This window comes from Quercus lobata, chromosome 9, assembly GCF_001633185.2.
Source record: "Quercus lobata isolate SW786 chromosome 9, ValleyOak3.0 Primary Assembly, whole genome shotgun sequence".
In the NCBI taxonomy this organism is placed as follows: Eukaryota; Viridiplantae; Streptophyta; class Magnoliopsida; order Fagales; family Fagaceae; genus Quercus; species Quercus lobata.
In genome coordinates this window covers 17,229,222-17,254,587 of record NC_044912.1, presented here as the reverse complement: position 1 = coordinate 17,254,587, position 25,366 = coordinate 17,229,222, and the positions used below count along the sequence as shown (strand labels likewise).

General features: G+C 35.4%; 3 protein-coding genes and 1 non-coding gene across 7 annotated transcripts; 3 read left to right on the top strand and 1 right to left on the bottom strand.

Moving 5' to 3' along the window:
• Window positions 1–1,448: 1,448 nt before the first annotated feature.
• LOC115962382 lies at window positions 1,449–1,644 on the top strand. Its single transcript, XR_004085422.1, has one exon. It is a non-coding gene; the product is annotated as a U2 spliceosomal RNA (small nuclear RNA).
• A 2,792-nt stretch (window positions 1,645–4,436) lies between these two features.
• On the top strand, window positions 4,437–9,541 carry LOC115958888 (chaperone protein DnaJ). The gene is made up of 5 exons (XM_031077148.1): window positions 4,437–4,730; window positions 4,819–4,896; window positions 5,017–5,092; window positions 8,948–9,021; window positions 9,116–9,541. The coding sequence occupies exons 1-5, from the start codon at window positions 4,620–4,622 to the stop codon at window positions 9,185–9,187; spliced, it is 411 nt and encodes a 136-aa protein (XP_030933008.1). The 5' UTR covers window positions 4,437–4,619; the 3' UTR covers window positions 9,188–9,541.
• A 6,498-nt stretch (window positions 9,542–16,039) lies between these two features.
• Window positions 16,040–19,289, top strand: LOC115960380 (sm-like protein LSM3A). The gene is made up of 3 exons (XM_031079253.1): window positions 16,040–16,250; window positions 16,376–16,471; window positions 19,050–19,289. The coding sequence occupies exons 1-3, from the start codon at window positions 16,134–16,136 to the stop codon at window positions 19,128–19,130; spliced, it is 294 nt and encodes a 97-aa protein (XP_030935113.1). The 5' UTR covers window positions 16,040–16,133; the 3' UTR covers window positions 19,131–19,289.
• A 1,209-nt stretch (window positions 19,290–20,498) lies between these two features.
• Window positions 20,499–24,063, bottom strand: LOC115960376 (pentatricopeptide repeat-containing protein At5g18475). 4 transcript variants are annotated; one of them, XM_031079250.1, is made up of 2 exons: window positions 23,808–24,063; window positions 20,499–22,494 (listed from the first exon to the last, which is right to left on the bottom strand). In XM_031079250.1, the coding sequence occupies exon 2, from the start codon at window positions 22,458–22,460 to the stop codon at window positions 20,916–20,918; it is 1,545 nt and encodes a 514-aa protein (XP_030935110.1). In that variant the 5' UTR covers window positions 22,461–22,494; window positions 23,808–24,063; the 3' UTR covers window positions 20,499–20,915. The 4 variants fall into 4 exon arrangements, with proteins under 4 accessions (XP_030935110.1, XP_030935107.1, XP_030935108.1 ...); XM_031079247.1 differs by having other exon boundaries at window positions 20,530–22,526; XM_031079248.1 differs by lacking the exon at window positions 23,808–24,063 and adding an exon at window positions 23,484–23,621 and having other exon boundaries at window positions 20,530–22,526.
• Between the last annotated feature and the right edge of the window lie 1,303 nt (window positions 24,064–25,366).

The window sequence follows — 25,366 nt, the reverse complement described above, 5'->3', positions numbered from 1 at the left end:
ACCCCATTCGCAAATGGCTAACTAGTTCTAAATTTTGTCCAAACTGCCATTGAAGTTATTCAAGAGAGGGTGAGAAATTTCCACGTTATTGGTGTTATTACTTATTGATTTCTTCCTCCATCTTTACCTACATAGTTCACAAAATGCGAATAAATAACACATTAAAACACAAATATGAGAAATCACTAAACACGTGAGAGAGAGAGAGAGAGAGCAGTGAATTGACTATTGAGTGAAAGAGAGCAATAAGCGGTTTGGGGTATGAGAATTGAGAGTAGGAGGGCATGAGATTGTGAGAGTGAGTACATCTAAAATAAAATAAAATTAGATACTTATATGAAAGGTTTAGAGATTTAGGGTTCGTAAAGTTTCAACTTACAATTATATCACTTCTAAATTTTTTTAATTACTTTGAGGGGCTGTTTGGTAGAATTGTTTAAACACATGTTTTTAATTTTTTAACAAAATTACACGCATTTTCACACACTTTTTCACCCATACGTATTTCCACACATGTTTTCAAACAACAAAATACATGTTTTCAAACACATATACCAAACACCCCCTCAATTTTCTTTTTAACTTTAAAATGTAGGTTCAATATAAAAGGTATTTGATAAATCTAAAATAAAATGAATATTTATATGAGTTGAACAATTGTTTTAAATTGGTCGTTTCACGTTAACACATATAAATTGGCGTATTAAATGTATGAATTGCGGGTCACGCAAGTTGATCACTCATTTCCCTAACCTGTAGAAACATGTGTCGTGTTCGTGTCGTATTTGCAACTCATGTCAAATATTGACACCTCTAGTTAAAATATAGTTGTACTTAGAAAAAATAAGGGCTCGTTTGGTATGGTATTTTGAGCAACAGTTTTCAGTATTTAAACAACATTACATGTGTTTTCACACGCTTTTTTACTCACATGTATTATCAAGAAATACAAACAACGTTACTACAACCTTACCAAATGGGCCCTAAGGCTTTAAAAAACTATACAACAATGAAGTTAAAAAACTAAATGGATTAGCATGAAATTAACTCACAAAATTTCCACCAAGTTGCTCAAGAATTGAAGCAAAAAGTATAATGATTGCATTTGTTTTCTATAGTATCTTATGGGGTGGTTGCTGGCTTGTAACAACACATACAATTTGTAGAGTGGTTTTCGGGTTGTTTTATTTTCCAATTCAAGGACTAAAATAGTTTTACATTTTATTAATTGAATTCTCACCATGTTCTTTAAAGTTTAAACTACTACAAGCATAATAAAATAATAAAAAAGTCACGCATAGAGAACCTTATACGGCCAAATAAGCGCTCCTGTCCTGCGCCTGCCATTGTATTTATTGGTCTCAAGCACGAATCCCACATCGCGTAAAAACGAGTAAGTGGGAGGCGAAGCAGGGAAATAAAAGGAGAAGTGAGGAGCATAAATAAGCATACCTTTCTCGGCCTTTTGGCTAAGATCAAGTGTAGTATCTGTTCTTATCAGTTTAATATCTGATATGTGGCCCATCGGGTCACACGATATTAAATTTATTTCTTGAGGGGAAGAGCCCACCACAATAGCTTGCTATTGGGGATCTTAAGCGTCGCCCATGTGTTGCACTATTGCACGGGCCTGGCGCACCCCACCAATTAAGTTCAAAAGTTTACTAAGGGTTCGTTTGGATATAATTGAAAAATATTGTAGTGAAATAATTTTTAAATGTGTAAATAGTATTATAGGACTTATTTTAATGAAAAAATTGTTGAAAAGTAAAATTTGTGGGTTTATAAACAGTATATGATGTGTTGTGATTGGTTAAAAAAATTTGAAAAGTTAAAGTTTGCGGTTACGTGAAAAAAAAAAAAAAACGTTTTGGAAAAACGCAAGTAGGATTGGGCAAAAAATGCCCAACGCAAGTAGGATTGGGCAAAAAATGCCCAATTCAAACGCAACCTAAGAAGACTGGAAATGAATCACTATTAATATGGGTGGGCCGAAGAATAATAATTTTACTGTATTAGCGATCAATTTAGTTTTTGCTAGTTTGATTCTGTGTTTTACATTTTATCCTTTTTATATTCATTGTGGTCTGAAAGCGAGTGCAACAAAAGACCCAGTACTGGATTTTGGTTTGGGTCGGATCTACTCATGGCATCGAAGAAAATAGGGCTCTATAAATCAAAAGAAACCTATAAAAGCGCCCAAGATAAATAAACTTATGAAAAATATTAAAGTTATAAACTATTTTACAATAATTATTATTATTATTTTGTGTAAAATAACATCCTGCAAAAGAGAGCAACGGAAGTGTAGTAAGGAAATAAAAAACAGTAAATGTCTTTTTGATTGGAGGTTATAAACTTGGTTTTTATGTATAGTTTTTAAAAATCTTACTTAAAAAAAAAAAAATATTTCCTCACTATTTCCTCAAGTACAAGTATACTTTACTACATTTGTAACAAAAGGGACACTAAAACCATAAAAACTTACTCAATTTTTGCTACGAATTGCCATGTGAAAAGTTATGAGTTGTGGAGATATGGACCCATCACTTTTTTTTCTTTCACTCATAAATTTGCCATGGAGTTGTATCAAAAATTGTGTTCTAATTAGTTTAATATGTCATTGCGCATTTTTGGCATGATGGTTACTTTACAAGTACAAAGTTCTCGTGTGATGTAGAATTTATATTTTTTTTTTTTATAAAAAAGATTAGTTTAATATTTGGTATGTAGGCTAATAGTCCACACGATATTAAAAATGGCCATCACAATTTAATATGCATATTGTTTTTCCCTAGCTTTTGCTTTCTCTTAATAAAAAAATAAAAATTTACACTCTTTTAAGTTTAGGATTGCTTCTAAATCTATTTCTGAACTTTTAAAAATTGTAAAACATTGAGTATTGGGTATCTTTAAAACTTACATAACAAAAAAGTAAAGAAAGGGAATGAAAAAACATATACATATATCCAGTCGTTACGTTGACAACAAACTAATGAGATGAAGACCTAATCACATTGTTAAAGTACTAATCGTGCCTATTTGGATTACACATCAAGTATTTAACTGCACACTCCACTGTTGTCTTGTAGTATGCCACTTTCAACGAGTCCTCAAACTTTACATCACTACTTCAATTCATCTCTTCATCAATCTGGACATTCGGAGGATTGTTTTGGTGATTGAGGATTTGGATTAGATAACGTGGATAATAGTCTTCTTGAAGCGCAAGTTTGTGGTAGATGGTGAGCTTGGAGTTAGAAGCAATGAACAGAAAATAAAAAGGGGAAGGGGGGAGGAGAAGAGAAGGGTGATGAGTTTTATGTTTTTATAAATTTTCATATTTACTACTTTTGTGTGAAGAATACGTTGTTTCATTGTAGGTTAACATTGAAGTTTTGACAGATTCCGATCAAAGGGTTAGATTGACATTGTTCTAATACTTGAGGGTGTGAATTGCAAATTTTAAAGTTAATTGATCTATTTAGAAACAATCTCAAATTTAAAGGGTGTAAAATATTTTACTCTAACAAATATTATATGTATTGCGAGATTCTAAAAGTCAGTATTTTTTTTTTCAACCAAGATGTCTAGACTTTTTTGAGTATTTGATTATTTTCTCAAATGTATGTAGTCTCCTTATCCTACATGTACCAAGTTATTGTAAGAAGAAATCCTATGTAAAAGTCAGTCTCTTATATTGTCCACAGTGATAGAAATTAAGCTTATAAACTACACAACAAATTATTCAATCAACAATATTAATCGTATGCAAGCGTTTAAAAGAAACCTATAAAAGATATCTTTTTATTCTTTAAGTGGTTTTTAATCATCTTTCTTCCTTTGTGTGCTTGACTTTCTTCCTTTGTGTTTATACACAAGTTGGTCTATGTGATTCGTAAGACCTTACGCCATGCATAAACTAATATTATGATTGTATATCTCTCACAGAATTATTATATATTTAGTTTATTTTTTTAGTTTGGATTGAACTTGGTGATTAAGAGAAACTCAAAGTCACATCGATTAAATTTCACGACTTCATCACTATAAAACAAAACACCTGTCCTCCCTAATAACTTTTATATTATTTTCCTTTTCATGTTTTATCACTTAAAAATAATCCCAGTCAATCAAAGTATCCATCTGAAATTTTAGAAGAGTAATATTACTAGTAAAAGTCCTCCAAATTTTATTACATAAATCCAACAAATTAATTTATCAACTCATAACAAAAAAAGAAAGTAATTGAAATTTTATTTATATATATTTTTGACATAATACTAATCATATTTATTATCTATTATCTTGGGTTATAAATCTTTTAAAATAAAATGTCTAGTTTATTAACCCAAAAAATAAGTAGTATTCTACCTTTTTATTTTATTTATTTATTTATTTTTTTAATAGGAAAATCTTTAGCGTTTGGTTAGATTTTTAAGAGGGAGGGTTTATCTAGAATATACACACAACACAAGGACACCGGAGACAGAACCACCACAGAGGATTATCCATCAAAATCAAAATCCCAACTTCGAATTTCTGCGTTTTTAGTTGTTACGATTCTTTTAAGATTTTTGGTTGCCTGTTTTTAGTTGAAATTCATACTAAAAAAAAACATGATGTGGGACGAGTGGGACGACAACGTAAACACCGACCACGAACAATCCGACCGACACCAAGACTCCCACCTTAATTTCGATTTCCTCTCTGCCTTGTCTAAACCCAAGGTACTCTAAACTATTTGTTTTGTTTTGTTTGTTTTTGTTTTTGTTTTTATTTATTTATTTAATTTTTCTCGTTTATTTTATTTGATAGGATTACTATAAGATATTGGAGGTGGATTATGATGCTACGGACGATACCATTCGGTCCAATTATATCCGCCTAGCTCTGGTTTGTATTTTTAGTAAATTGTCGTTTAAAAAAAAAAAAAAAATTTATTTATATTATTATTATTATTGAAATGTTATTATGATTTTACTAATAAATTACTCTGTAATTTTGTGCCTGAAGAAATGGCACCCGGATAAGCAAAAAGACCAGGACAGTTCCACTTCCAGATTTCAAGATATAAATGAGGCATATCAGGGTCAGTTTTTTTATTTATTTTTTATTGGTTAGTAAATATATCAATATTACAAAGTATTTATGTGTTTGTTTTGGTGCATTGTGTGATGGCATAATTTGTAGCATAGACATTGTACTAAGGCTTTCGATTTGATTTTTTTGCTGTTGAACCATAAGTGTTTTTAGTGAGTAAAGAAGATAAGCTACTTAACTGCTTGTGTATGTGTTTAGTGTCGTATATTTTGTTTAGAGCCGGTCTTAAGCCCCCAAAAAAGTAGGGTTGTGGTAGTTTGATGGATGGTGTAAAATTTAGTCACTGCTACAAATACGTTTGTTGAGGATCCATGGCCAATCCCAAAAATTTTGGGACTAAGCTTGGTTGTTGTTGTAAATTGTAACAGTGTATTTGTTTGGGAATAAAATCTCTGTGTAGATGCATTTTTAATCTCATAAGAATTTCGAAGTTGAGTGAGTGGAGTGGATGTGTTGTTCAGAGGAGGTTCTGACTTGTGAGCTGGTTGGTGCTTTTATTTTTTGGTAAAGAGGAATATGCATTAAAAACTAGGAAGAAGATAGAGGTTCAGGACAATGCCTGTTAGAGTACAACCCTTGGCTATCAGCCTCAAACACATTCAAAAGGTCCATAGGTGGACTAGAAAACAAAACAAAGTCTAAAACTTGAGAACATCCTAAATTTGCTAAGCGATCCGCACAGCTATTAGCCTCATGGTAGACATGCCTGATGCGGTGCTGGGAAAAACTAGTGACCAATTGCCTACAATCATCAAAGAGGGTAGAAACAATGGAGTTAGAGTAGGTCGGGTTAGTAAACGCATCAACTATGGCTTTAGAATCTAGTTCTATAACAATAGCAGTCAAATTCATTTGTTGGCACAACAACAACCCGTCCCTGAGTGCCCAAAGCTCAGCCAAGAAGCTATCTGCCTTCCCAATTTTCCTGGCAAAACCCATGACCCAATTTCCTGTGTCATCCCTTAGCAAACCCCCTCCCCCTGCTATGCCCAGCGAAGAATTGGAAGCTCCATCCGTGTTAAGTTTCATCCATCCCGGATCAGGTTTCTCCCAATGAACTTGCCTGGTAATCATGATTTTGGGATTCTTAAATCAGTCAGCACAATGAAAGAACTCCGTCACTTGTCTGGCAATTTCCTTTGTAATTCTCGGATTAGGACTGTTGTTCTTGAACACTAAATGGTTTCGCTGATTCCAAATTAACCAGATGGCAAAGAGAAACATGATATCCCAAGGAGGGTCTTTAGCAACCTGCCCTTTCCTATCCACTCCCTGATATCTTGGGTAAAGAAGGTGCTGTTTGCAGCTTGGATTCCCAGTTGAAACCAGATATTTTTAATCACATGACAGTCACAGAGAGCATGGGTAATCGTTTCTACCTATCTGTAGCACAAAGGACAGGTGGTGTCTAACGCTATACCTCTCCAAGCAAGGCAATTTTTTACTCCAATACTGCTGTGCATACACTTCCAAACAAACATTTGTATTTTTGGAAGTGTATGGGGCTTCCAAATCCACCTCCCAGGGAAGGAGTGCACCTCCGAGGAGCTTGTAGCTAGAGTGTATGCACTCCTCAAATCAAAGGCACCTGATGACGATTGTTTCCAAGCCAAGTTATCACCTCCTCTTGCGATAACGGGGGTGGGGATTCCTTGTATTTCAGCTTTAATATCAGGGGGAAGCTCAAAAGGAATGAGGGACCAATCCCAACCACCAAAGCCAGCAACATCTTTAACCTTTAAGTCTAACGAATCTTGTGGAATATATAACTAGTTACGAGTTTGTGAATTAAATCCTACATGTTTTGTGGCTGAGTTTTTTCTTGAGTCTAATGTGTGAGAGAATAGGTAAGGTTTTTTTTTTTTTGTTTTTGTTTTTTTATATGATATAGCTGATCAATGTATCAATATTTGTTATTGCTAAAATTGGTGTGTTCCTTAACTCTATTAGTCTTTCCTTATGATTTGACTGTATCTGTTTCAAGGGCAGTGTGTTTACAATCGTAAACACATTGTTCTTTTTCATCAATAAAACTCTTATTATCTATCAAAAAAAAGATCATGGTGTGTTTTGGGAAGAAGAAAATGAATTATTTTAAGGATTTTGGGTTCTAATTGTGGTATTGACACATGAATTTAAGAATTAAGATGTATGTATAAATGGATTTCCACAATGGTGGAGACTGCAAAGGTCTCATTAAAGGGGCCTTCTTGTGATTACTGTTCAGCAAGGGTGTAAGATTTGTGGATTAAGAGGCATGCTCGGGGGTGTAGATTCTTCTGTTAATTTGATACTGTACTTTAATGGATTGGTGTTATTTTCTTGAAGTGACAAATGTTGTCTTTGTCAAATTAACAGAAAATTTCCAGAGCCTATTGATTTTCTTGTGTAAAAAGATCAAATTGCTGCTTGGTCCAAACTTTGACTCAACCCGTGTATTGTTTCACGTATATTGTATGAACTTTTGAGCTGCTAAGTGTAAGTTTTCTGGGAAGTATCTGATTTGAAATGTGTGAAAATTTCATGTAATTGAGAAGCATTGAGAGAGAGACATGGGAAATACAAAAGAATGAGTGGAGAAATGGCAAGAGAACTAATTGGAGGAACATGATTTCATTGCAAAATATGTGTCACAGACCTTTCTTGTGCATTGCCTTGTCAATTCTTGTGAGTGTTCTAGGTATTTCCTTAATTTTTCCAATACACTCCCCATATAAATAGACTCATCCCTTTGCCAAACAGGTTTTCTAGAAAGTGCCTTATGGGGAAGTGGTTCCTAGTACAATGTGTCTTGGAATCTTCTGAATGTCCTGCTTTAGTGTTTCTATAACAACCCTCTTCATTTCCCTAAGGTTTTGTATCCATTATGAAAATTTTTACCAGTAATTGTTTCTAGTGAAATAAAAGAGTGATTACTTATTTGGGAAAGAGGTTGCTGCTGTACTCTGTATCTTCTCATATTATTCAGTAACTCAATAGGCCAATGACCCAATTCTTCTAATGGCACCCCTCCTTGTGAGAAGCAAAGGGTGAGTATCAAGTCTTGGGTTCAACTCAAAACAGCAACAGGTTCCCCCAACCAAAAAAAAAAGGAAGACAAAACTCAATAAGATTAGCAACCAAGCACGACAGAGTCACTCAGATTCATTATGAGGTGGATATGGATGGAGGCTTGAAGTTGCAAGTAGAGTTTAGGATGGTCTAACCCCATCACTATCCCTAAAACAAGGTTGTAGAAATTAATGATTATGTTAGGATCAAGATGATGCGTGTTTAAGGTTTTATACAGAAAACGAGAAGGTGAAGAGGGATGTGGTTGAGGTAGGAACTGGTGGGAGTGATCCAATCACTTGTAATCTGATAGTAAATAGTACCCTAGAAAGTATATTATGGTGGAACAGAATATCTGCAACCAAAATAATCAATGTTGGGCCTTCAAGTTTATCTTGGTCCAAGGTATTGTATAATTCCATTTTTCCCTTATAAAAAATCTTTATTATATAGGGACAACATTCACGTCTGTCTGTCTATGAAGAAGTCCACTTAGATGCTATTCCTTGACCTCTCAGTCCCCATGTAACATGTCTTATTCCACGGTTTGATTGTGCCACAAGATAGGGTCCTTTACTTGACTGAATAGTGAATGAATAGTTATATGGATGTCAAAGGCTGTGTTGAGAGCATACATCAGCAGCTAATATTAATTCTTCACTTCTCTTCTTTTCTCAGCACATTATGCTCATTTCATAGAATTAGTTAACAGCAAAAGAATAATTTAAGCAGTAGTCAGTAATGTGTAACAATTTCTTCGTGTTTAACAAGCGTTTTTCATTTTATCCAACAGTCCTGAGTGATCCTGTCAAAAGAATAGAATATGACAAGAAAGGGATGCTTTACGTCTATGATTATAATATAATTGTAAGTGTTACTCCTCTTTCCCTGCTCTACTAAATGTTAGTTTTCCTTCATTTTTTTCTTATTCACCTTGTAATTTTTCATTTGTTGGCTGCAGGAATATCTCAACCGTTACAAAGGCCTTATATTAACATGCAATGGTCTTGGGTTAAGGCATTCAATTTGGTAAGTGGAGATAACAAGCACAGATCTCCTTCAATGCACTTGGAGAAACTTTTGTGGTGCGTGGCACGAATTTGTCGACACTTTAAACTGCATAGTTGGGGATGAGCGCTAGGTCGGGATGCATTAGTTAGTTTAATATTATGTTATGCTCATGTACAAATGTAAGACTTACCAATATTTTGTAACTTCGTCTTCTTGACCATTTTACCTCTTCTTGGAGGTTTGTTGATTATATATGTCACCTCTTTGGGTAAGATATGGCCAGGACATAATACTTCCATTCTTATTTTTTATTCTGCTGCAGTATTACGAAGTTTCACATGTATAATCAAATGATCGTGCAAACTTTTGAACGAAACTACCCCCGAGAAAAACTAAGGATGAGAATAATAGACAGTTGAGCCAATGAAAACCAGTAGGTACTTGGCCACCCCTCCCCACCCCCCAAAAAAAATAAAAACTCCTAAAAGCAGTTGGCATAGCTTTAAGAAGTGGAATAAATTAGGATCCCGTAACTGATAAAATCTATTTTATGGTTTAAATTAAATTTTACAAATTCAAAAAAATATGAAGCCTTTTCCTCGGACTTGAGCCTTTAGATTGCTCCTGCTGCTAATGGAGGAAATTTTTTGAGCTTTTGTTTAATTCACGAAGTTAGGGATGGTAAAAACATTTCACTTTGGGAGAAAGATGCATATATATTAGATACCTTCTCTTATAATACCAATAATTATCTTATATATTAGATTAGATATATGTGTCATTCTAATCACGTTGGGTTGGCCCCACAGTTATGTAGGACACGCGTTATGAGAGAAAATACACGTATGATATATCTAATACCTAAAGATACTTTCTCTAATTATACATGATTGCCTGACGTTAGACATGAAAAAATGTTAGATCACAGTACTTGGGAACTATGTTCCTAACCTACTGTCACTATTCCTTAAGGGAATGACCTCCTTGTGTATTATTTGGTGTTTGTGAATTGGGGTGATAGTTTTGTATTGTTACTATAAAAATGTGTTCTAATGCCGTGAAATTCTATTATGGTTCTTTTCATTTCATGACACCTAGTACAAGAAATCTACTATAAATATAAAAGAAATTAAATAATTGGCAAAAGATACAAAAAGGCTTAATTGTTTTTTTTTTTTTTTTGACAACTAAATACATTGTTCAAGCAGCCAATTTGACGTGCTCTAACATGAAAATACACTCATCATAAAACACTTGGTCAATAAATTTCAGCTCCAAAGGGGTTTCCTTCATTTCGTTTGAATTGAGAGCATAAACTGAATTCTATCTTATTTGATAACAAATTGAAAAATATAGGAAAAATTAGCTGCAAATAAACTTTATAGTTTCACAAATTACATTCTACTCTTTAAATTTTAACATTCCTGTTTGAAGAAAAACTAAGCAAAGCTTGAGCTTGCAAGTGAATCAAGTGAATCAGATTTACAGAGATCAACAAGAAAAGAAGAAAAGAAGAACTGAGAGTGAAAGAAAGAAAGAGAATTCTAGAAGAAATGCTTGCTTAATCAATACAAAGTACAAATGGTTCAATATATACAACTGATTGACCTCATAACTGTATAATTACAGTTCCTTAAATCACATGACTAATCCCACTAAATTAGCGAAACAGTTAAACTCAATAGAAACTAACTGTCCCGCCTAAATTTAACTAACTCTAAGCCTCCAAGAATGACAGCGTGGCATAGGCTTATTAATCCAAAACGGTGTCGTATAGATACTCTGTTTTTGGTGTTTGAAAAACTAGCCGTTAACTAACCGTTGCTATTTGCTGATGTAGAGTTGGTTAGCAATTTTAGCTTAGCAGTGGCCTGAGGTTTAGCCTTAGTCTCAACATCCCCCCTCAGTTTGCCATGAAGAAACAAGAAAGGAGGCCCAGGTAAGGGCTTAGTGAGAATATCAGCATAATTATCTTTCCCATAGATCAATTTGATCCCCAAATCACGCCTAATAACCTTCTCTCTGACAAAGTGATAATCAACTTGAATGTGCTTAGTCTTGGAATGAAAAATAGGATTGGAAGCTAAGGCAATAGCATAGATGTTATCACATCGAAGGACTGGAATGTGATAAAGATACAAACGAAGCTCCTTGAACAAGGTACGAAGCCAGGACAATTCAGCAGTTGTTGAGGCCAAAGCACGATATTTGGCCTCAGTGGAAGAATGAGAAACTGTGGATTGCTTCTGGATTAGAGCCAAGGAAGACCAACAATCTAGTTATAGACTTCCTATCAGGGGGGTCTCCAGCCCAATTTGCGTCTGAAAAGGCTGAGAGAGTAAGAGGACCTAGAGAAAGATGTATGCCAAAATGTAAAGTGCCTCTGACATAGCGTAGAACACGGTTGGCAGCCTCCAAATGGGTAGTCGTGGGGTGTTGCATAAATTAGCACAATTGATGGACACTAAATGCCAAATTAGAGCGGGTGAAAGTCAGGTACTGTAAAGCCCCAACCATACTCCTGTATTCAGATGGATCAAATAAGCAAGTGCCAGTGTAAGGAGTAAGTCTATTGGAAAAGCAGGAAGGGGTCTTAGTTGGCTTAGCATTCTCCATGTGAAATCTGTGGAGAATATCTGAGGCATACTTAGATTGACATAGAGTGAGACTAAACTTAGTAGGTACAATATGGATTCCAAGGAAATAGGAAATAACACCAAGATCTTTCAATTCAAAAGAATGGCTGAGAGCTGCAACCAGATGTGAAGTCTAAGGAGGATTATTCCCTATAATAATAATATCATCCACATGGACAAGTAGATAGATAGTGGTGTGAGAATTGTGATAAATAAAGAGAGACGAATCTACCAATGAAGCAGTGAAGCCAAGATGAAGAAGCTGAGAGGTAAAATGCTCAAACCAAGCTCTAAGAGCCTATTTGAGGCCATAGAGAGACTTATGCAACCTGCAAACATGCTGGGGAAATTTAGAATCAACATAACTAGGTGGTTGTTGCATATACACCTCCTCTTTGAGAATGCCATGAAGAAAGGCATTTGAAATATCCAATTGTCTAAGAGGCCAACTGAAACTCACAGCTATAGCCAAGATCAATTTGATTGTTGCTGGTTTAACTATTGGATTAAAAGTCTTAGTATAATCAAACCCAACTTGCTGATGAAAACCTTTGGCAACCAATCTTGCTTTATATCTAGCAATGGTGCCATCACTATGCAATTTCAGTTTGTATACCCATTTGCAGCCAACCAAATTAACACCAAGTTTAGCATGAACTAAAGACCAAGTCTGTTGCCTTTGTAATGCAGCAAATTCATCATCCATAGCTTTAGTCCATTGAGGATATTGGGAGGCTATTTTATAGGATGGGGGTTTAGTGTATGTGTAATCAAGTATGGCTTTGAAACATAGTTTAGGCTTAGTAATACCATTCTTGGATCTTGTTGTCATGGGATGAGTATTGGTGACAGGAGGTAAGGTAGGGATAGCAATATCTGTTGGTATGGGGATGTGGTCTGTTAAAATGGTATTGTGGGAAACAGTGGATGGAGGTTGAATGGGAGGTGTAGGTAAGTCGGATGAGAGGAAAGAAGCATCATTAACATGTGGTATAGGATTGGGAGGAGCATTAAAGGTGACAGTTTGGACTTGAGGCATAGGAGTGGGAGAAATAGTGGGTGAGCTATCTAGAAGAATAGTAGCAAAAGGTATATAAGGACCTAAAACAGAAGGTTGATTGGTAGAGTGCAGATAGAGAAGGTTTGACAACCAAATATCATGAGAAGGTTGAGAAACATCAGTAGCAGACTTAGAGGTAGTAAAAGACATGAAGGGAAACTTAGATTCATTGAATAGAACATGTCTAGAAGTGTACAAATGATTAGTAGTTAAGTTTAGGCACAAATATCCTTTGGAAACAGTGGAATAACCAAGGAAAAGACATTATTTGGTCCTGTTTTTCTAACTCGTGATGTGTGTAAGGCCTAAGTAAGGGATAGCAAGTACAACCAAACACCTTGAGGTAAGTTAAATCTGGATGATGACCATACAGTTTGTACCAAGGTGATAAAAGACCAAGAGTAGCAATGGAAAGAAGATTAATAAGACTCACAGTAGTTTGGATAGCAAAAGACCAGTACTGAGATGGTAAAGAAGCTTGTGAAAGGAGTGTGATGGTAGTTTCTATTAAGTGTCTATGTTTTCTCTTTACTAGGTCATTTTGTTAAGGAGTGTATGGACATGAAATCTGATGAGCAATGCCATGAAATGCAAGATAGGATGTGAAATCTTTAGAAGTATATTCACCCCCGCCATCAGACCTCAATGTCTTGATGGTAGTGGAGAATTGATTCTTTACCATAGCTTTGAAAATGAGAAATTTAGAAAAGACCTCAGATTTATTCTTTAGCAAATATAACCAAGTAAAATGGGTAAAATGATTAACAAAGAACACATAATACTTGTAAGCATTAACAGAATTTTGAGGTGCAGGACCCCACATATTAGTATGTACAAACTCGAAAGGTGAATGTGCAACAAATTTAGAATCAGGGAAGGGAAGCTTATGCATTTTGCCATGAAGGCAATGTGTACAAGTATTTACAAGATTCATACACTTATTAAAAGACAAAGTTTTATTTGAAAAAAGTAAACTAAGAACTTGGTGATTAGGATGTCCAAGTCTGCTGTGCCATAGAAGCTAGCTAGGAGTGGTTGTGAAAGCTGAATTGCAGAGTTTAGGAGAAAGAAGAAGCTTAGATGCTTTATGAGGGTAGATTGGATACACCCCACACCTTCACTCTTGCCTTTGTAGAGCACTTTCCCCGTGGCCAAAGCTTGGATAGATAAGATGTTTTCATCAAAATAACACCAACAATTGTTATCTTGACATATTTTGTGGACTGATGCAAGATTAGATGCTATTGAAGGAACTCTTAGAACATTTTTAGGATGAATGAAAAAATTTTGTGAAGGAATGAGAGAATTACCTATGTGTGAGATTGGTAGGTTTTGCCCATTTTTCACTGTGAGATGTTCTTGTCCATTATAAGGTTTGGGAAAAGAGATATGATTAAGGCTAGAGGTGAAATGATCAATGGCTGCATTGTCTACAAGCCAATGTTGATCTTGTGCAATCATTGAGTTGGATGAAGTAGCCATTGCTGCTAATTTTGTTGGTGGATGTTTACCTTGATAGGCATAGTCCATCCTATGATAGCAATCAATAGCTATATGACCAACTATAATACAAATTTGATAGATATGTCTCTTTGATCTTGTGCTTGGTGCTTGATTTAGTGAAAACTGATTTGGGGAAAATTGATTTGTAGTAGAACCTTTGCCTCTACCTCTGTTGGTATTTCCTTTACCTCGACCTCTATTGGAAGATTGATTGTAGGAATTATAGCCATTGTTATTGTCAGGCCTAGGTGCAGTGTTAACAGCCAAAGCAAAGGTGGAATCTTTGATTTCCATGCCTTCATTCAGTGATTCTTCCTCAACATTTAGCATAGTAGCTAATTTCATCAAAACTCAACTTTGTGCTTTTGGTTCTGATTGCTGACCTGAAAGCACTAAATTCTCACCCTTTCTGACATAATGCAATTCTCCCTTAAGGTTCATACATGAGATCTTGAAATGGAAAAGAATCTGTTTTCCAATACTTTTCACACTTCTAAACCTAAAGAGCAACCAATAGTCAAAGCAAGAATTGAAGGTGTTAATGTGTAGCTGATGAAGGTAAGTAAAGCCTTCTCTTTAGATTTCCAAGTGAGGTAATTTAGATTAAGAATAGTTGTCATTGAACCTAAGAGATCCTTAAGAAACTTCTCTGGAACAAGTTGAGCTTGATCAAGAAGTTCAATCATTGAGTAAGTCTCTAACACCATTGAAATCTGGTGCTTCCAAACTATATAGTTGGAATTGTTGAGCTTGACTGTCATCATGTTTGACATATTTGATAACAACAATAGAGGCTGATTAACCAAACTCATTTGAGAGATTGATGTTGATGGAGACATAGTAGAGGATGAAGTTGTTGAAGTTGAAGCTGCTATTGTTGTGTTTGTGCTAGCTGAAGTTGTGCTAGCAGTGACTGTGGGCTGCTCTGATACCATGAAGAAAAACTAAGCAAAGCCTGAGCTTGCAAGTGAAGCAGATTTACAAATATCAACAAGAAAATAAGAAAAGAAGAACTGAGAGTGAGAGAAGAAACTGAGAGTGAAAGAAAGAAAGAGAATTCTAGAAGAAATGCTTGCTTAATCAATACAAAGTACAAATGGTTCAATATATACAACTGATTGACCTCATAATTGTACAACTACAGTTCCTTAAATCACGGAACTAATCCCACTAGATCAAGGAAACAGTTAAGCTCAATAGAAACTAACTATCCTGCCTAAATCTAACTAACTTAGCTTTCAGGAGTGACAGCGTGGCATAGGCTCATTAATCCAAAACGGTGTCATATAGATACTCTGTTTTTGGTGTTTGAAAAACTAGCCGTTGCTATTTGTTGATGTAGAGTTGGTTAGCAATTTTAGCTTGGCAGTGGTCTGAGGTTTAGCCTTAGTCTCAACATTGTCAAGTTGGCCGTATCTTCCATTTACCGTTAGGCCAAAGGGTAAAATACATTCTTGAAATTTGGATTTTACACCTTAAAGTTACGTTATATTTACATTAACAATCATGCCCATATTTTCTGTTAAGAGCTTCGTAAGCTTGCATGTTTGTTTGTTCATCCGATAAATGATATCACGTGACATAATGAAAACGGTGTGTCATAATAAAAATGACGCGGTACCATTTTATTGGCCGAACTAAGCACACATAAACGGCACCATATTGTATAGTATCCTATCAGTCTATCACTGTCTAGTGACCGCCCTAAAATTAACTTGCGAGGAAAACAAAAATTGAAATCCCTAAAATTGAAGTAGACAAGAGCAAAAATGGCGAGCGAGGAAGATAGCGCTGTGAAGGAGCCATTGGATCTCATCAGACTCAGCCTCGATGAGCGCATCTACGTCAAGCTCCGATCCGACCGTGAACTCCGCGGCAAACTCCATGTACCTCTCTCTCTCTCTCTCTCTCTCTACCTTGTATAGTTTCATCAATTTGTAGCCATGTTGATTTGGCTGGTTTTGTGGTTTTCAAAAAATTTTCTGGGTTTGTATTTATTGTATTTTTTCAGGCCTATGATCAGCACTTGAATATGATTCTTGGTGATGTTGAAGAAATTGTGACCACTGTAGAAATTGATGATGAAACTTATGAAGAGATTGTTCGGGTGTGTTCTTTTCATTTCAATTTTGTTTCTTTTGTAATCTTTATTTTATTTTTTTTTGAAATATTTTAAAAATGTAATCTTTATCTTAGTTGGAAGCTAAACTATGGGAGTGGAAGAGATAAAAATGGATAGAGGTGCACTTGGGAGTGTTTTAAATTTAAGTCTTGGGAGAGCCTTTTTTTTCATTAGCTTATTGGGCTTAAAATTAAGCTGGGCAAAAGTTAGGAAGCATGGACGCTTCATTTAACGTGTTATACCCATGTCGCACCGGTGTCGTACTGGTTTCATGTTATAATTTTCAGAAATTGCTCATGTTGCTGTGTCGTACCCGTATCCGTGTCTATGTTAGTGTTCTTGCTTCTTAGGGCAAAAGTACAGTTTTTTTCCCGATAAATTCAATAGTATAGTTACAATGTGGGAGGGGGGTATTTAAATATTGAACATCTCTATTAGAAACACCAGGAGGTGCCAGTTGAGTTACTAAACTCTTTTAGGGCAATAATGCAATTGTACATAAACTAAATAAGCTGAATGAGCTGGAAAAAGCTCGGGCAAACTGACACTGTACAGGATAGCAATCTTTTTTGTCAATTGAAAAAGTATGCACATCTAGATTTTAGAAGTGTGTGTTTCTCTAGCATGAAGTCAGACATACTCTTGTGGAGTACAGTTTTCTATTGCTGCATTGAGGAGTTGGGTCCTATGTAACTTAACTGCCTCAGAGCTTGAGAGTTGCAGTTATGATTTTTCATGTCTGAAAAGTTTTTTTATCTAAACCCATCAAAATTTTGTACAAGGAAGAACTGGAGTCAATAAGTTTCTTTATCAATTTATACTATGTAATCTACTCTTAATAAAAAAAATGGCAAATGATGTAGAAATTTCATACAAGTAGAACTTGTTCGTAGGAACCACCACTAATAAGAGTTCAAGAAGATATTAGCACAAATGCATAATATGCACATTTTGGGGATTACTTGTTAATAGGAGCATGTTTGTAGTTTTGAATGTACTCTTTAAAATAAATAAATAAATTAGACAAATTATGTAGAAATTCCATATTAGTAGAACTTGGCTGTAGCCTGTTAGGAAACACCACTGAGAAGAAGTCCAGAACATATTAGCACTAATGGAACCACACCCCTCCATGCAATACAATGCCCTTAATAGGAGCATGTTTGTCAGTTCTTTTATACTTGTCAAAAAGTTTGTTGGCTCTTTTTATGAATTATTATTGTTTACATTCTAATATTTAAGAAAAGCAACCTGGGAATGATTTAGGAACTCTTAAACTTTTGTGAAGCTGATGGATAGGGTTAGTGTTACTGTGTGGTAATATAAAGAATGCAAAAATTTTTTGCTACAGTTAGGTGAGGGACGTTTCCTTGGGCAGGCTTTGAACCTGAGGTGACTCACCAAACATGCAGCTGAGCCAGGAGGCTCTTGGCTATAAGAATGCATATTCAACTAAATCATGTTGATATACTAAATGGAAATTGAGTAGTGAGTAGGAATAAAAATTAGTTGGAATATAAGTTGCTATAATGATATAAGTTTACTATTCATCTTTATAGTTGTAACAGTGAGATATGACCCAAAAAGCCACTAGTACACTGAAGCCTGCATCTTTTTAGTGTGATATAAGTATTACTATCTTTTTGTATTCAAACACTATCCAATCATCTACAAGTCCAAGAAGCAGCACACTGAAAGCTTATGTAGCCTGCTGCAGATAAATGAAGGATTTTGAATTCTTTGAAGTCAACTATTACAAAATTGTTTTTAGGATAAATAAATAATAAGAGAAATAAAAAGACAGAAGACTCAGGAGTGAGAGAGGAGAGGGGGAAGTGGGAGGAGATGACAAGGAAAGAGGGGTGGCGTAGGCAATTTGACAGTAGTTGAATAAGTTGGGGAGGAAATCAGTTGTGGATTCAAGCAATGAGGAGCAGTTTGCAATGGAGTGATTGGGTCTATTGAAGGAGAGGGAGGTGACAGGTGGCATTGACAGTAGAGATTGACTCAAGCCATAAGGGTGGGACATGATCAGAGAGAAAGAGAGAGTGAGGAAGAACAACAAGAAAACAGCACCACCAGCTTGATGCTTTGGAACTGTTTTGGTTGGTTCTGTTCAATTATGCCTTCATGATTTTCATTCACCACCAGCTTTTTATTTTTCTTTATTTGTTTTTTTGTTTTTATTCAAGTTGTTACCCAGCTAACCTTATAGCTATTCCCATGCTTTTGAGGAGAAATAGTAGTTCCTTGGACATGAGGAAGTGCTATCCTTGTAATCAAAGCCACAACCAAATGACAGAATGATTAAATCTATGAAATACGCTAAGCAGCTCACGTTATAGTAGGCTCACTATGTTGGTTGAAAAAAATCTAATCCCATTCTCCTATAAAAGACGAAAGTTTGCAAAATCTAATCCCACTCGCGTCCATTACTTATCTTGGGGCATTTTATGATCAGTATTATTTTTATTTTGTTTCATGAAAGTGCTTGTCATTTTCTTAATTTGTATGTGTGTATTTGTGTTTTTTAACTGATTACTTTTTTTTCCTTCCATTACAGACTACAAGGCGCACGGTGCCATTCCTTTTTGTTAGAGGAGATGGTGTGATATTGGTTTCCCCGCCACTAAGGACAACTTGATTTTCTAGTTGTAGTGCATGGTTCAATCTCGTAGGACACCTGATATCAGATATTTTATGTAACTGTATTCTTAACCTTATCAAGCTTATTTTGCATAGCAATGATGAATATGTTTGAGTTATATATTATTCTGGATTTATCATACTGATTTAGAAAACACCCAATTTCTATCCGTCTTGCACTCTTTGTTGTTGGTTCCCTATTCATTTTTGCATAAAAGTAAAGTACATATTTTTTTGTGATCTTTCAAAATCCTGGGATTCACAAGGCTGATACATAGTTCACAGACGCATAGGGTTATTTGGGATGGCTGAAAGAGAGATTTCTACACTGCCTTTGACCTGGTAAGGGTTGTATGCAACCAATGTCTCATAATATGTGAGGTCCAAGGGTATGTGGTTCCCATCAACTGAGACATTGGTTGCACTTAAAAATTTGTAGCCTTTATTTTGATTCTTCCCACTAACACCCTACTAAAATATAGGCTTTAATTTCTTACGCCCCTAAAAAAAATCAGTTGTGTGTGATTCTACAAAAGTTGAGTCAAGAATAAATAAAAAATAGTGATTCTACAAAAGTTTATTTTGATGATTGATTTCCTATATGCATACTTAAATGATAAATCTACAGCCATTCAGCAAAAAAAATAAAAAATAAAAATAAAAAAGATAAATCTACAGCCAAACGTCTATCTTCCCTAGATCACAAAATTATGTACACATGGAATGGCAAAAGCAAGTGGCAAAACATCCAATATCATACTGCTCTAAAGAATGGCAAAAGCAATTGACAAAAGAACCAAAGCTTATATTCTTTTATTTATTTAGGTAAATAGTAGGAAGGGATCGAGTTCAAATCATAGAAATAGAATACTATAAAAAATGTCATTACCATTGTGTTATTATTTAAACTTCGATCAATGCTTATATTATTGCATGAAGAAAAGTTGTGCCCACAAGACTGGAAAGAAGGAACAAATCATTTTTGTTTTTTTAATTAAAAAAGAAAGAAAGAATGAATGAATGAGTGGTAGGAGAACTATTCATGACACCGAAGCTCCAATTAGATTTTTTTTTTGAGGTTCAATGCTTATATTCTTTTATTTATTTAGATAAATAGTAAGGAGGGGTCGAATTCAAACCATAGACATAGAACACTATAAAAGATGTTATTACCATTGTGTTATCATTTAAACTTTGATCTTATATTATTGCATAAAGAAAAGTTGTGGCCACAAGACCGGAAGAGGGAACAAATCATTTTTGTTTTTTTTTTAATTAAAAAAAGAAAGAATGAATGAATGAGTGGCAGGAGAACTATTCATGACACCGAATCTCCAATTAGATTTTTTTTTTTTTTCCTGAATAATCAGATTCTAGAAAATCACTACTCCATCATATTCTGGTACATGAAATCTGCTCTACATATAAAAGAAATTAAATAATTGGCAAAAAGAGATACCAAAGAGTTAAATACATTGTTGGATGGAGGTCAATTTGATGCGCTCTTAACATAAAAGTACACTTATTATAATACACTTTGTCAATTAATTTCAGCTCCTGGTTTCCTTTCTTTCTTTTCAATTGACAACAGAAACTGTACCACCTCATGATAATTGACAATTTCTTACAAGCCACTGATTAAGTAGATCAAGATTGCAAAATTGATCAAACGGTGGCTGCCCATACCTTTTCTCATATTATCTACACCTACTTTCATCAGTGTCCATGTTGCTTCCCAAACCCATCAAGTTAGTTGACAATACAGTTGTGGAATCCAAGCTCTCTAACATACCAGTTCATCAAGCAGTTCAAATGCAGATAACAGCCTCCTTTCTCTGCAAACCAATTCAAGCACATGAGCCCATGAGTCAGGCTCTGGTTTAAATCCCATCTCTACTAATCCAAACATTGCAATAGCTGCATCATCTGCCATATTAGCCTTGCAAAGGTGAAACAGCAACTCATTTGAAGTTGCGTAATGTGGTACAAAGCCCCTACCCAACATCAAATCCAACAACTCTGTTGCCCTCTTCAACTCACCTTTTTGGCACAAGAAATTCAACACAATCCGGTAACTTGCTTTGTTCAGATAAACACCATCATAAGGAAGTTTCTCAAGCATATCAAGTGCCTCCTCAAACTTACCTTCTCCGCATAGTCCTTTAAGTATCACGTTGAAAGTCACAGTATCAGCTCTACATTCTCTTTCTTTCATCTCTTTGAGTAACTCTGTGGCTTCATCAATTTTCCCAGCTCTACAGAAGCAATTGATTAAAGTAGTGTAGCCAATCGTATCAGGTTTCAGACCAGAGCTCTTCATCTCATGAAAAAGTTCCTTGGCCTCTTGCACTCTTCCCTCCTTGCAAAACCCATTCATCAGGGCTGAGTAATTGAATACATTGGGACTGCATCCATTGCTCTTCATAAATTCCATTACCTTCCTAGCCCGGTCAACTTTCCCTCCACGGCAAAACCCATTGATCAAAATATTGTAAGTTAAGGCATCAGGCAAGATCTGATCCTTTGAGACCATTTCCTCAAACAGGTCAATAGCTTCTTTAAGTCTTCCACTTTCACAAAGACCATCCATCAGGGTTGAGTACGTAATCAAATTAGGATAGGAAATCTTTGACTTTTTCATTTCATTAACAACTTCAAATGCAGATTCAAGATCCCTGCTCTTGCAATGGTGCTTAACCAAGATGTTAAAAATGCAGGTATTTGGCCTCAAGTTGAGACTCTTCTTTGTATGCAAGAGAAACTCTCGTGCTAAATTAATCTGGTTTGATTCAACTAGGAGATTGAGACAAGTGCTGATGGCTTTGAGAGATGGCTTCTCACGAACATATGGCTGGATGGCATAGAACATCTTGAGCACTCTTTCATGCAGAGAGGATTTTGAAAAATGCTTCATGAGATTAAGGAATACACCCTCATGAAATTTGCAAGTTTCATAAGTCATCTGATGCAGAACAGCATCAATGGCTTCAAACTTCTTGGACCGTGCCAGCTTATCGAGGATAGTAGCATAAGTGGCGCCATTGTGATTAAATCCGTTTTGCTCTGCTACCATGTTAAATATTTCAAGAGCATGTTTTGGATCTCTCTCACGTTTGATTAAGTTGATGGCAGATTCGTGAGAGATATACTTGGGTTTCCTCCGAGTATCTATTGTTGTAGTAGTGGTTTCGGGTGGAGGGTCTGGTTTGGGCAATGCAGCTTTCAACATTTGAAGAGGAGAGATCCATGGAAGTGAAGATGAGCATGCTGATGGAGGAGAGGAGGAGAACCAGCAGCGCCTACCAATAGATACTGCCATAAAATTCATGAAAATTGTTGCTGTTTTCAAAGGGCCTCATCATCTGAAGAATCATGAGAGTCTATTAGCCTTTATCTGCGTAGCAAATAACTTTCATAAAATGGTGTAAACAGATAGACTTAGAAATGAAAAATCAAGCAGGCAGCGGCCCACTTATGTATGTTATAAACTAGCAATGAAGAACAAAATCTAGAAAAGAGACAAACCATAAAGAGAACACACACAAACTTAAGACTTGTCATCCAAATTAATTGCAAGCAATAGCAAGAATGCAGACAAGAAATATCCCATCTGAGGAATAACAGTTGGAATTTAATTAAACCATTAAGCAAACAGATAACAGGGCACATACAAAGAATCAGTGTATAAATCTTCAGAGCCATTTCTGCTGAAATTAATCAATCATCCAACACTTCGGTATCTAATTAAACAAAAAAGGTGATATTGTTCCTCTGTTGATCAAAGAATTTCAATATCTAGGAGCATCATGATCATCCATTGGGGTTTCAAATGAAATATTTGAAGACCTTTTGATTATAAAAACTGATTGTTGAGTGACCAACTGACCATTCAAACCTTTCAATTCATATATGTGGACCTTGGACCTATGAATGGGGATATTCCTGAAACTCACAAGGAAGTGAGTTAGACAAAAAGATAAGAAACTTAGACCCAAAAAGAAAGCCAACTTGGATTTAGGGAAGCCTTCACACTAACCAAGAGATAATAGGAAACATGGATGATTCAAACATCACCGTGTCAGGTTCCCAGATTTTCTTTTTCCCGATATAATTCAAGTGTTACAACAAATGGGGAGGGGGCATTTGAACCTCGTTCACTTTATATAGGAGACCAGGCAATGCCATTGAAGTATAAAGCTCTTAGCTCCCAGATGAATTTAAAAATACACTATCCAACAGTTTCACCAGCTCAACCATGAATGAAATTTAGAACACCAATCATAATGGCCCATCTTTTATTGAAAACTCATTACCACAAAATCAAAACAAAAAACAGTGTGTTATTACAGACCTACTTTAGCACACTCCATCTTCAAGCAATCACAGTAAACAGTATCAGAACTTGAAATTCATCCTGTTGTTTAATTGAAAAAACGCTCGCCTTGAATAAAAATTGGTAATTGAGATACCACCTTAAAGCTTAACATCAAGAGGGGAACCCCACCGCCCCACCCCAAAAAAAAAAAAAAAAAGACCCACCAATATTTTGATGAAGTAGCTACAGACAAATGTAAAAGGACCCATTACCCTCAAAAAATATTGAAACCAGAAAAAATAATAATAATAAAAATAAAAATTACGATGAATTCAAAGATGTATATTTTAAAAAACTCACCTCAAGGATTTACGTTGCTGAAGCAAGTGTAGTGGTGTTGTGATCAGGAATCATATTTTCCTCTCCAAAGAAAGTCATTTACAAAACCTCATTTATTAATTATCACCAAAAACAGAACTTTTTTACAGGCGGCGGCTCCGGCAGAATGACGGTAGCAGGAGGCTGACGGTGGTGGCGCCCAAGATTTCTCTCTATCTCGCTCGCTCTGTATATGCGCCTTTACTGACTCTCTCTCTCTCTACTGTACAATACTCAGTCTCTTTTAACAGCCTAAACTACATAATTTTGATTTTTTGTTTTTTTACTTAATCAAGATCAAATATTAAAATTTTGGGTAAATTATAAATTTAGTCCCTAACATTTTCGGTGTTTTTCAATTTAATCCTTAATATTTCTAATGTGTCAATTTAGTTCCCAATATTTTGGTATTGTGTTAAATTAATCTCAATCGTTAAGTGTTGGATGAAAAATATTGATGTGACTACCGACCAAAATAAAAAATAATTTTTATGTCAACTTTTTTTTTTTTGAGTAAAATGTTGATGTCAACTTAGATGCCATCTGTACTGTTGACATGGATTAAACTTAAAAAATAAAAATAAAACCTAACTTAATGAAAACACCAAGTAAGCTTTGGAACTAGAAGCAACAATACTGCCTCATAAATCATAACAGATTTTATATTACCCCTACCAAGTTGCTCTCTATTAACATTCCTTACCACAATGAATGAAACACCATCTTGGAGATATACTATTCATCGTCATTGTGCTTTGTTGTCACAATCACCTTATCAACAACAAGGTAAACTAAGTAAAACCCATCATCGAATTGACCAATGATGAGGTCGTAAATATCACCAATGAGCCATACAATTTTCGTACACTAGTAACGATACCTGCACAGCAAAGGGAGAAGACCTAAAAGAGAGCACCGGTGTGGTGCTGGCCGAATACCCTCTGAAGGTCAAGTTAGAACTATTCTCACAACCCTAGAGTGTTAGAGAAGGGTAAATTATGCGTACTTCGATTTGTAAGAGTATTGAGGCTTTTATAGTAGTAGAAGGTTGACCTCTCTTCTTTGGTGTAGAAGTCTTTTCCTTATAGAAATTCTCTTGAATAGTCTCAAACGTGATAGACAAGATATTTCATTGTAGAGAAGATCTTCATTAACGCGCGTATCTTCTGGAATTCTTTTCATGCTAAGATTCTATTTACCTTGGGATTATATGGTGATTAAGTGTGTGTCACAAGTATTTCTTATCTAGGATTTCTGCAGTATCTATCCATAACAGACCTTTGCACAAGTTGGGCTTGCCCTCTATCGGCCCATAGACATGGATCTGTCAGGCCTATTTAATGGAGGTCCGTCAGGCTATATTTTTACCCTCTTCAACCAAATCATGCTAACATTCGCTCTGGCTTGTAATACCTTATACTTCCATGAATTCGTTCGTCCCAGACCTTGCAAACCCAAATTGTTCACCAATTTGCGAACAATTTGGGTTTGCAAATTGGTGAACAATTTGCAAAGCTAAGGCCAAGCCATACAACTCCTCT

What these genes read in the sequence shown, in the direction of transcription:
- LOC115958888 (XM_031077148.1), top strand. Translation starts at nt 4,620, where the DNA reads ATGATGTGGGACGAGTGGGACGACAACGTAAACACCGACCACGAACAA. An exon ending in ATTATATCCGCCTAGCTCTG is followed by an intron (nt 4,897 to 5,016) that starts GTTTGTATTTTT and finishes TTGTGCCTGAAG; the next exon opens with AAATGGCACCCGGATAAGCA. An exon ending in TCTATGATTATAATATAATT is followed by an intron (nt 9,022 to 9,115) that starts GTAAGTGTTACT and finishes TGTTGGCTGCAG; the next exon opens with GAATATCTCAACCGTTACAA.
- LOC115960380 (XM_031079253.1), top strand. Translation starts at nt 16,134, where the DNA reads ATGGCGAGCGAGGAAGATAGCGCTGTGAAGGAGCCATTGGATCTCATC. An exon ending in AACTCCGCGGCAAACTCCAT is followed by an intron (nt 16,251 to 16,375) that starts GTACCTCTCTCT and finishes GTATTTTTTCAG; the next exon opens with GCCTATGATCAGCACTTGAA. An exon ending in CTTATGAAGAGATTGTTCGG is followed by an intron (nt 16,472 to 19,049) that starts GTGTGTTCTTTT and finishes CTTCCATTACAG; the next exon opens with ACTACAAGGCGCACGGTGCC.
- LOC115960376 (XM_031079250.1), bottom strand. Translation starts at nt 22,460, where the DNA reads ATGAATTTTATGGCAGTATCTATTGGTAGGCGCTGCTGGTTCTCCTCC.